The 12678-nt window shown below is 28.2% G+C and overlaps 1 protein-coding gene across 2 annotated transcripts; it reads right to left on the bottom strand.

Annotated features, from left to right (window-relative positions):
- Positions 1–1935: 1935 nt before the first annotated feature.
- On the bottom strand, positions 1936–12648 carry LOC105151711 (RCC1 and BTB domain-containing protein 1-like). Of its 2 annotated transcripts, XM_087415234.1 has the most exons (11): positions 10974–12648; positions 10501–10740; positions 10243–10422; positions 9828–10120; positions 7726–9652; positions 6584–6740; positions 3882–4128; positions 3645–3775; positions 3302–3559; positions 2374–2513; positions 1936–2069 (listed from the first exon to the last, which is right to left on the bottom strand). In XM_087415234.1, exons 6-10 carry the CDS (start codon positions 6656–6658, stop codon positions 2481–2483), a joined length of 744 nt encoding a protein of 247 aa, XP_087271360.1. In that variant the 5' UTR covers positions 6659–6740; positions 7726–9652; positions 9828–10120; positions 10243–10422; positions 10501–10740; positions 10974–12648; the 3' UTR covers positions 1936–2069; positions 2374–2480. The 2 variants fall into 2 exon arrangements, with proteins under 2 accessions (XP_087271360.1, XP_087271361.1); XM_087415235.1 differs by lacking the exons at positions 1936–2069; positions 2374–2513 and adding an exon at positions 2767–3205.
- Between the last annotated feature and the right edge of the window lie 30 nt (positions 12649–12678).

The following is a 12678-nucleotide window of genomic DNA, read 5'->3' as shown; positions in this document are numbered from 1 at the left end:
ATAATTAGACAATTGACAACGTTTAAGGCAAGGATGCCAAATCAGGGACGATTTACCACGAGAATGGCCCACTTGCACACATCACTCATCGGCCTGTTCCTAATAATTTTTCACTGCTTCACCAATAAAATTATATTATTTTTAATTAGCCACTTAGTAATGTGGACAATTGATATACGTTTATATTGGGTCATCTAAAAAGTATCCGCGGTACTTTGTCACTAGATATATGACCATCAACACACATCTAGTGACAAAAAACCGCGGATACTTTTTAGATAATCCAATAATACCGCGATCAACACTATCAGTCGCCGACCTAACGCGACAAGTAGCCACACACTTAAGGATGAGTCATCTATGTGTCATAGAGACATATTTTGTTACGATTAAATAATATGTTTAGATTTAGTCAATAGCCCTGTTATTCTATCAGCGATTCCTATTAAGGATATTAAAAGAATGTTGTTTTATTCTATACGTAAATACGGAAATACAGCGTATATGTATAATACATAAGACTATAAAGACAAAAAATATAGCCAAAATTACCAATAAATTACCATTTTGCCGTAATTTTATCATAAATAATTATAAAATTGAATTTGACGGTATTTTTACAACTCTACTTTCATTTGAAATATTTTTTTATATCATCATAAATAAGCGAGATATTTCAGATGGACCACCCTGTATATATACATACGGTAAGGTTGCCAAAATTGCACCACTTTTTACTTAACTCATAACTTAGAAATTATAAAGTTAAATTTTTTACAGCACTATAAACTGCACTCTTTTCCTTTTCTCGTGTAATTTTTCATAATTTTTATATTTATAATGAGGATTCTTTTCAGTATGATACGATTTTGGCAAAGAGGAAATTTAGTGCACTGGAAGCAGCATTACATCGAATATGAGAAACAACTCATACTCTTCAAGTTTCAATTAGAGCTCGAATCAATATGCATGCACGTTTACAAGAAATCATCCGAAGATGAGGAGAAAGTACACAATTTTAAAGACACACACACACAATACACGATTCGCAAAATCCGAACAGCAACCTCTCCGTGATGCCTATAGGGTAATATATGCTAATACTGGCGGTAATTGAATAAAATGCATAGGTAAGTTTGATGCATTGTATCTCTTCGAAAAAAAATCGTACAAAGATTAATTTTTTTTTAATTTGTAAAAGAAAAGTCCAGACTTTACCATGATTATCATTACGAAAAAAATATACTCCACTCAGTAGCATAGAATGAGACAAGCGCTATGCAAATTTCTTAAAAGAAAATACCTTTAATCACAGAGGTAAGGATAAATTCAAAATTCATTGGAAACTTCGTAAAGTGCGGACTTTAATCTTTGAAATGAAACTTTAATCTTGAAAATGAAAAAGGAAACTTTTAAATGAGATCATTTTTCGCGGAGTTACCCTTATTTGAATTTATTCGAAATTTTAATACAAATTTACCTATGCGATAATTTTGTTGATGAGTGTATGTATAGATATATGTATATATTTCGTATATTATCGATGGATTGCTCGAGTACTTAACTGATTCTTCGATGAAAATTTTCTTAGTATTTTACGTGAAGGAATACTCAATTGATTCTTAAATCTAAAATCCATACAACAATTGTATATTTTGTGTTTTCAATAATCACTACTCATTATTTATTTTTCATTTACGTCAACAATATTTAAATATAATTTATTTAAAATAATTTAATCACAATACTAAATTGATTTTTTTTCCTTTTGTATTTATAATTTATTTACAATTATTAGTCATTTTTTATAAATCGAATAATACGTGTAATAATTGTTTCAACGAAAATAATAAATCGTTTTCACAAAATAATATCCTTCTATGCTTCTCCTCTCTAAAGCAAGAAATATATTATTTTAAATCAGATCTATTAATTCTTGATAAATAAAAATCTCTCCCTTTATCTATAAACATAGCCGTTGTTGCGGCATCCAATTGTTGAAAATCTTCTGTCCGTATTACTTTCGTCATGTTTTTAAAATAGAAGTTGAAGCAATAATTCATCAATTCCTAAAGAATAAATACTACATATATAAATGAATTACAAAACATTTAATACAAAAATACATTTTTAGAGCTAATGAATTCTGCGTTAAAAAGTGATATTCGTGTGAAGTAAAAGATTCGCGTATAGAAATTTTAAAGGGAAGAATATTTTGCTGAGACAGAAAGAAAAATGGAAAACAAACCCAATTGGATTAATACATAAATCTCATATTTATTATATGTTATATGTATTATAAATTCTGCAATACTTTCTTTTGTCTCAGAAAAGAAAAAAATCCATAATAGAAAAAAAAATTCTATTAGTTACCTCCTTGTAATGTTCCGCCATTTTATTGATAAGATTAAAAAAGTGTATGACATTTGATACAGTAATTGTTTTTTTTATTGTTCCTGTACAATTTATCTGGAGATTTTTCAGGCAGACTTCATCTGCCAGTTGCAAAAGATCTGCAACGACGAGATATTTAATCGCAAATTGCAGATGTAATATGCGGTACGTTTAACTCAAACTCACCTAACAGGTCCTCAAAAGATGATAGATTGATTCTACCGGTATATAAATATTCTAAAAATGTTTTGTAAACAACGTATCTGTAATAATGAATCTCGATAATGCTGAAAAATATGTAGAAATATTACAATGATAATCAAATAACAAAGGTTCTTTAAAAAATATACACTTTTTTTTATAAATATGTACCTTTGTTTGCTTTCAATGCAATTAGCGCGAAACATATTTTCAAAATATATAGAACGAATCTTCAGAATAGCCTTGTGAACATAAATTGTTTGTTTTTCGATTACTATCGTGAGATCACTCGTTGACTTTGGAGACAGGAAATACGAATTAATTATTAAAGATGCGTATTATATAATCACCAAATCTTTCCTTTCATTACGCAATAAAAAAATGTATAGTATAATAAAAAGAAAGATACACACATTTAAGATACCAAAACGAGAGCTATTGAAAAATACGCTAAGTCTTTACCAAAGAAACAAAATAGAACTATTACAGTCAATCCATTCCGGATTGTAAGCATTTTTGGATTGCAAGCACTAATGGCTTGCTTACGATTTTTAACATGCCATCAGTTGAAAGAGTTCGAAATTTTTTGACATCATTTAAGGATTCAAAACTAAATTGTAAAAATAAATCGTACTGCAATCCTTATGGTATTTCATTGGCAATATTGAATTCGAGAAACAAATAAACACATAGAATAAAGTCTAACCTGATCGTTGAATGCAGTTTTCAAATCATTTAATATGTGAAATTCTTCATTTATGAATTCACAGGCCACGGACATTGGTGAATGAGCTATCATCGAGTCACATATGTCAAATGCGTTCGTATATTCACAGACAAGTTTTTTAATTGGTACATTAAAAATAAAGCCCCACATGTAGATATGTCCCATGCTAGACTTGACAAAGCTTTTGTAATCAATGACAGCGATGTCCGATACTTTTTTTACATTATCTATGATTATCTGTTGATCAAAAAATTCTCTGATTTATTTTACGCTTTTCTGTATCCTGTTTGTCTCAATACAATTACAGAAGCAAATTATTCACCTTGATAGGAGATGAAATTAGGTCAATTCTGTTATTCAGATTCAATTGTCTATAAGTGTTCGAACCCCAGCCGTAGACTTTCCCTTTATCGGTTAGAGCGAGTGTATGATCAATTCCACAGGCTACCTTAACTAAACATTAAGATTAAATAGATTAGATTATTCTACATTGCTTGCAGCTATAAATTCTTCATGTATATATCTTTACATTTTTTGGAATGTGTATAAAAAAAATTACCAATTGTTTTGCCTGCAAATGCAGCTATTTCACGTGGCTCTTTTATGATAGTTAATTCACCTAAAGTTTGGGAAGCACCCGAACCCGATTTCCCACACTTATTTATATCCCAACTATACGTTTTGTAGTTATCGGTAACTATTACATAAAAATTATTTCCGCAACTCATGCATGTAATCTTCTCTTTAATGTCTATTTGATATATACTGCAACTTTTTCCATCAATCCAAACATTTATGTAATATAGCTAAATTAAATAAATATAATATATCTAAGTGATGTCTGTATAGTTAATAATTATTATTATTAAATTATTATTATTAAAAAATGCATTTATGATAATATCGTCGTAACACTTTACTTTGTCATCATCAGTCAAAGTGAGAAAATTAATCGTGTTAGCTGCAGCTTTTACAATTCTTGTGTTGCTCCAATCAACATTATAGGAAGTATAACGTATAAATTTTGAGAGCTCTTGAAGATTTGCAATAATTTCATTTTCAATCACATTGTCTGTAGAATTGAATGTAGGTTTTGCACTAGTATCTTGCCATACATGTTTCTTTTAAACAGATAATGTGATCATCGATTTATTCAGTTAAATTAACATTACACAGAATGTTATCTTCTTGAATCAATTGAAATTCTTGAATATTTCACTTTTTCTTAATAATACGAAGAAATTTTTCAGGTGAAATTGGATTTCGAGATTGACGTATTTTGATCACGTTTTTTTCCTAAGTGAGTGCTCTAAAAATAGATCACTTCTTTCTGTAATTGATTTTTTTGTCTGAATCATAATATGATTCCTCTAATTATTCTATATAACTTGCATAAAACTTGCGTGGATAGAATATAATGAGTAGGATCAATTTTGTAATAGAAACACAATTGCTTACTTTTAAAATTAATAAGGCCGTTTTGCCTTATATTTTTTTAAACAATAATGTATCTTCTTTACACAAATTGATTCATTACTTTATTATTCTGATTATAAAAGTATTTAGGTGCGATTATTATATAATTAATAATTTACAAATTATTTAATATTTCATATTAAATTGTGTTGCAATAGAGTATGAAATATCTGATATCTCTGTCTTAGTATTTTTATTCATAGAATAATTATGAAATCATATTGTATTTAATAAATTTCATTAAAAAATTTGAAGTTCTTCATATTTTCATGGTGCCTCTACTCAAAAAAAATAACGTGACCGAAAAGTACACAATGTTCTCGAAATTATTTCACTTTCATCTAAAGTACCTTTTTATTTCATCAAAACAATTAAAATATTCAAAATTTTCAATTTCATTATTTTATGGGACCGCCCTGCATATTGATTCAATGAATTTAGTTACGTTATATTCATATCATAAAGTAAAATAATATAAAATACAACTCAAAAATTAATATAGAATTAAGCATATATTTAGTATACTCACAACATTATATTGTCAATTCAATGAGCTTCAATATGTTAAATGTAAAAAGTTTTGATTTTTTATAACTTTATATTATAAAACGTTATGTACTTATTATATGTACATCACGAGAAAAAAATGTTTCATAAAGTTAAAAAATTCTACATAATTATATAAAAAATTGAGATATTTTATATATAATTATATAAAATATGTCCATATATATAATTTTTTCCCAGAATGATAAAAAACATAACATAATGCAGAAAATATATTAAAAATTAACATTATATGTATTTAAATGTATATAAATTAACACATTTAATGATATATCAACATATATATTAACATATTAAATATACTCATTTTTCCTTTATGGGATTATTAGATTCTATAAAGAATGTATACATACACAGTTAGTGACACACGTTATAATTTTACTGTTTTTTCTAATAAAGATTTTTTTATAAAGACAAAATTTACTTTATAAGACAATCTTTTTTTTCATTTCTATGTATTTTATTTGTTAAAAGATAAAAATTACAATCTTTTTTTACACTCCGAATACATTACACTCTACTCTATAATGTAATTCCTAAACGTCAAAAAATTTCATTAACACCGACGAAATAATATTAAAGACCGACGTTCTTACGGGAGTTTGCGTCCTTGTGAATATTGAAATAATTAAGAGTTAAAAACTGATAACATTGTATTAATTTTATGATTTATTGATTTAGTAAACGTAATTATACATTTATAATTTAATAATACTCCATTATTTTTTAAAATGATTTCAGCGTCAAAGTTTATTATCAACAGAGATGATAATTACAAAGAAAAATTGTAATTTTTCTGCAATAAATAGGATATTATAGCTTTATAAGTATGCATATTTATTTATGGAACATTTATGTAATAAAAAAATCATGAATTTCATAATGTATGAGCCAAATATTTATATTAATAATTGCAAATTTATATTAATTGTCGTTAAAATCAGCGTCCTTCAATTATCTTTTGGCCTTTTTATACCGCTGAAAATTTTCTCAGGCTTGATGGTCTTTAATAGTTTCTCGTCGATGATTCTAGTAATTTAATATGAAATGTTTTTATTATAATATTAGGTGTTGGAATTAATTCGTAGCGTTTTTAATGAAAGAATCTTATTTATTTCACATGAGCATTAAAAAATACATTAATGAAAGTACTTCCCATCACTTGTAAAACGCTACGAATTAATTCCAACACCTAATATATAAATTGTTCTCATATACCTCTCCGTCTTCAGTAACCAAAACAACCTTATTTGAAATATTAGCAATCAATAACTTTATTGCTGTTTTGAACATAATATCCACTTCTATCGGATGTTTTTTATTTATATCATAAATACCATAATTCTCATAATCGACGCTCGTTCTCAGCAAAAGCCTTCGATTAAAATAATTACAATTTTTATTAAATATATATTACCATAAGTACAAATCAATGATTAATTAGGAAAGTAGTTAAAGGATCTCGTTTCGTGAGAAGAGCAATAATAAGTGATGATTGTCGGAATTTCGCTTTAACTGAAAAGTTGCAAATCGCGCTAAAATTCGAAAAGATCTATGCCTATACGGAAGAACATAAGAACTGTAAGAAATTAGCAAATAGAGATCATAGATTTTTTTAAGTTCTCTTATATTTTTGAGATTTTCCAATGGTAATTCGATTTCTGCTCAAGTTTTATTTCTCATGTATCAGGCCGAATAACACACTTTTCATAATAATATTGAATCAACTGATCTTGTGCTGTGTTAGAAAGATAAAAAACTGTCTTTTCTTGTTATTATAAAATTAATAGAAGATACAGGAAAGGGAAATTTCTCAAAAAATCATATACGCTTCACCTATGTTCGTATTGACGTAAATTTAACTTATTGTCTATCACATCACTTTTTTGCTATGTGACAAACAAACGTTTATGTGGACAATTGAACATTTCAACGTAAAATCTTGAATCTTTCCGTATTGTTCGTATACTTCTTATTCTTAATCTTCGTGTTCTCTTTTTTCAACGCCCGAATGTATGTTCATTTTGTTTTAAATACAAAAATTTTGGGGAATTTTAATCAACACACTAACGGATGTCTTCTTGTATTTTTTTTAGTTTTACAATTGTAGAATAAGAGTCTTCGAACATAAATTTTCATTGCCGCATAAAAATATTATGCCGCATAAAGAAGATTTATCTAATCGCATTTACATTATAATAAACATACATATAAAACGCAGTTGCATAATCTTCTAGCTAAATCAACGTATAATCCGCTAGCTAAACACGAGTCTAATTCTGATAAATAATATCCGTCCATTATTACTGCTCGTCGATGTATATTTTCAAGAAATAATAAAAAAGAAATTCTAAACTTACCAACGTCTCAAGGTAATTGAGTCTATACTTTGCTCTTCTTCATCATTCTTTTCTATAACATTTTCATTTGAACGGAATAGACATGATAATAACCGAAACGTGTTAGGAACAAATACAATATATAGAAATATGTATTAAATAATAGCTTATATCACAAGTGATGCGTACTGACGACTGAAAGCGGAAAAAACGATCTCTTTCCTTGAAAGTCAATATAAGTCTACTTGCGTGTTGTATTGAGACCAGTGTAAATATTATTTACATAAGGCTTATGTCTATGATGCTAAAACATGATCTGATTACTATTCCTCCAATGTAACTTTTGATAAATCTCAATTCAATATGTATATCTATGTGACATATGCGAAATTGCAGTTTATCTGCAATTCTTCATCTGAATTATAAGTTATTTCAAGAAATAGTATTTTTTTAATCTGTACTTTATAGAAATGTAAGAAAATTATAAAATAAATAACAAACATTTTAGTTTTTTAATATAATTATCTACTTTATGTACTTTATTCAAGACTGTTTATGTAAGGTTACATTGCGAAGTTAATAGATATAGATCAGAAGTTAATAAATATAGATTTTCAAACTATAGATTTTAAAAAATCTATGGTTAATATTATGTATAATTATAGATTTTCAATACTGGCAGTGAATATTAGAACACGATCATTATTTATTTAAATTTAAGCATTTGTACAATCTTTTTAAAGTAAATGATAGCAATAAATTACAAACTTATTTACAATCTTATATTATATGTACAATCTTTTTATTTTTATTTTTATTTTTTTTTACAATATGAGTCTGCCCAATAGCTGATACTTTCAACAATTAATGGAGTTTGCTTCTGATTATAATCAAGACTAGATAATTGAGAAAAAAATTTGATTAGGTGATTGCGGCGCTTTTGTGAATGATTGTATCTTATATAGATGATTGAGTGAGAGGTTTTTAATCAAGTAACAGAAAGTCAGGTTTATATGCTGCCCAACAATTGTCACAAACTCTACCACATATAGCTTTATTACTACAACTTGTCATTACAGTGACATTTATCACTGTAACTTGTATTGATTTAATGTCTCGTTATACATTTTCAAATTTTTCAGCACGGCCTAAAAGGTAACGAATTTTTTAATTTCCCTTAATCATGATTACAAGTAATTATATTGATTTTACAAACCCACATTTATACAATTTTAACAAATAGAGATATACTTGTACAGCTTCTTTAGGATTGTATAATATATATATATATATATATATATATATATATATATATATATATATATATATATATATACATACAATGAACAAATACAGAGAAACGGAACCTATTTAATAATTTATAATTTGATCCTTTTTAAGGTAATTCTTTGTTAACTAATTTATTTATTAACAAATGTATGAAATTATGTTAAAAATTTTGTCAGATTTTTATAATAGATCAGAAACTCTAGTAATAATCAAGAAATCAGTAGAAAACAAACATACCATATGGTTTAAGTATGTTACTTTCCAATAAACGTTCCGCTATTAAGTTTGCCGAATTGTTCGACGGTGTTGCTACAAAAAGTCTGCTTTCGGGCATTATAGTTAAAATTTGCATTATAGTTAAAAAATTTTTTTTTTATAGTTAAGATTATTTCACATATAGTCACTATCATGAAAGATATTTCATGATTCATTTTAACATGATTAAATTCAATAATTAAATTCATTTTAATATTCATGAATCCGTATTTCTGAAAATCTGAATAAATTTTAATCCATTTGAACTAATTCTCGTTTGCTGGGATATCTTAAATAAAAAGATCTTACCCATCCTACATCTAAATAGTGATTCGGAAAGTTTGCATTTTGTTCTGGATTGAGCATTTCGAGAAGAACAGATGCTAGATCTCGTTGGTGTCTTCTACAATATAATATTATAAATGATGTAGAACTCATTTATCAAAAATATTATAAAAATGCCAAACAATTTTAAATGGTTCGAATATTCTCTAAATTATTTAAATATTTTGAATATTTTCTATCTTAAAAAAATATTTATCTATTTCTTTATATGTTTACACAAATTACATGTTTACCAATCTTGTCAACTTCATCTATTAAAATCAATAGATTCTCAGTTTTAGTCTTCTTCAAGTATTGAATGATGACTTTGCCTGGCATGGCTACATATTAATATAGGTTGACTATTATTAATATAGATTAACTACTAGACTGAGGAATTGATGAAGCTAATGGTTTTTCCATATTCTTCTCAGACGCATGTACTTGTGGTTTTATTTTTAGAGCTTTTTTCATTGATTTTTTCTGTTCTCTCTTTTCTTTCTGTTCTTTTCTATTCTTTCTGCTCTTTTCAGTTCGTTTTATAATTCTATATGAATAAATGACATATTATAACTGAAATTATTTACACTATATATACTATTCATATAATTATTAATTTTGACATTACTTATGTCAATTAATGCTAAAGAATGATTTGAAAGAACTTACTTCAGATTTTTTCAAGAAAACTCTCATATAAGGCTGATTTAGCTTTATCTTTCTATATATTAAATCAATTAGAATCTGGATTTCTATTGGTAGCAATGACTGGTAGCAATGAGGCCATACTTCAGACACTATCACAGTTACAGACATGAGGCAGGATAATCTCCAGATTGTTCTCCATTGCTATCATTAAACAATACGTATATAAAACCAAAAATTATACATTCTCAGAAATCAGATATAATATATTTTATAACATACTTATTCAATTTAGCTCGGAGGGTCTCGATCAGAATATTTTTTCGCCATGAAAAATCTCATCGATGTCATTGCAGGATGAATCCAGGTGTGGTCCTAAGTAATCCTGACTTGTAATCAGAGCATTCTGTTTGTGTCAGTCTGGCGTAAATCGGCGTAACAGTGGCCTAAAGTTTTTCTATTCCTGCATAAGTATTGCACTAGAACTGACCTAGTGCAATTCAGATGATGAGTGTAAGCATGCTGGCAAGGAATAAAAAACGTTTTAGTGCAAGATAAATGGTGTCTCATATTGTTTACATAAAAGTATTAGATTTGTGTGATGAAAATGAATACAATTCCATAAAAAAAAATTCTTAATTAAAGATAATGATGACACAAAATGTTTTTATATATAGGCTTGCTATCATTTATATATATTTATCATTTTATTATTCATAAAATTCTCGGATAATTATTTAAAAGATGCCTCTTACCTTCAATTTTAATAAAATTATGCTCATTTGTAGTATCTTTGCATGAAACGAAAGAATCCGGCAGTAAAATATCATACTTTCGCGAACCGAAATATTAAGCTTTAAAGTTGACCGTAAAGCCGGTTCTACATTAGTTACAAGCCGATCGCAAGTTTATTGCGACAGCCAATATAAAGCGTTGATTTCAAAATGCAAGCTTCAGATTGAATATCGCAACAAACTTGCGATCAGCTTGCAACTAATGTAGAACCGGCTTAACCTTAAGTTGTATGCCATAATCTATCAAGAATTGACTAATCACAATATTCCTTTCCTATTCGACTATAAGAAAGGAATACTCAAAGTGATCATTGGTCATTTTTTACAGATTACGACATACGGCATACGGTTATGGCCAATATAAACGCTCCCTAACAGATCGACAAACGTCGATATGTCGACTGTAAGTTGACTTTGCTAAGTCAGGCCTTTAGAATCGACTATGAGTCGACTTTGTACAGACGTCCTTCCAATATCAACTTTAGGACGTCTAGTGAGATTTACGTTCACAAAGCTTAAATGTGGAATCATTTGTTGTTTAACTATAATTAAACAAGAATGAATGCTGTTCATGAGCGTTGTGGGCATGAATCGGACCACAGTCTAGAATAGTTGATTTAAAGTCGTCTAAAGTCGATTTACAGACGTCTAGAAGCTATAGTCGACTCAGAATCGACTTTGCGCTGTTAGGGAAGCTTAATTTTTTTTTTAATTTGTAATAGAAAAGTAGGGCAAAAGATTAATAAAATTAAGTTTTATTAAAAAATAATTACAAAGCCCATTCTACGTAAGCCGATCGCAAGCTTATTGCGACAGCCAATCTGAAGCATTGATTTCAAAATGCACTCTAACAGCACAAAGTTGACTCTAAGTCGACTCTGAGTCGACTATAGTTTCTAGACGTCTGAAAAATGGACGTCCATAAGTCGACTTTAGACGACTCGGAGACGTCTCTAAATCATACAATGTCCCACTTTAAAGACGACTGTAAGTCGACTTTAAGTCAACTTTTAGGCTGTGGTCCGATTCATGCCCACAACGCCCGTGATACTCATGTTTGGCTTGATTTTCTTATCACGAGTCTCACGATATTGTAGGCGAAAGAGTTAATTATATTTTATGAGAAGAAGATACTCAGCCAACCTAACCTAACCTAACCTGCAATTTCAATTTACTGAAGGCAGTCATATTCCTGGTCGAAAATCGATGCATGCGCATGAAAATTGAAGACCACATAAAAAGTTTAAAGGATCGATTCTATATCTTGAAATGAGGTGAAAATTATAAAAGTGAGCAAATTCACTAGAATATTCATAATTCAATTAGTCAACTAGTGAACTTGCTTACTTTTGGAATTTTCATCTCATTTCAAGATACACAATCGACTCCCTGATTATTTCATTAGTCAACACCTAGTAAATTTGTTCACTTTTGTAATGTTCACCTTGGGGGTCGATTCTGTATCTTGAAACGAGGTAAAAATTACAAGTGAGCAAATTTACTAGAATACTAATAATTTCATTGGTCAACATCTAGTACATTTGCTCACTTTTGTAATTTTTACCTTATTTAAAAATACAGAATCGACCCCCTCGTTTCAACATACAGAATTGATCCCCAGTGTTCATACTGTATGTATTGTACTTACAATATATTGTGCCTACAG

This window comes from Acromyrmex echinatior, chromosome 17 (assembly GCF_024713525.1).
Source record: "Acromyrmex echinatior isolate Ae372 chromosome 17, ASM2471352v2, whole genome shotgun sequence".
Lineage (NCBI taxonomy): Eukaryota > Metazoa > Arthropoda > Insecta > Hymenoptera > Formicidae > Acromyrmex > Acromyrmex echinatior.
The sequence above is the reverse complement of the archived record's forward strand: the minus strand, read 5'-3'. Positions and strand labels throughout refer to the sequence as shown.

Coding starts and splice junctions, on each gene's coding strand:
- LOC105151711 (XM_087415234.1), bottom strand. CDS start 6,658: ATGTTCAAAACAGCAATAAAGTTATTGATTGCTAATATTTCAAATAAG. Junction 4,129..6,583: donor TGGTTACTGAAGACGGAGAG/GTATATGAGAAC, acceptor TATTTAATTTAG/CTATATTACATAAATGTTTG. Junction 3,560..3,644: donor TAATTTCATCTCCTATCAAG/GTGAATAATTTG, acceptor TTTGATCAACAG/ATAATCATAGATAATGTAAA.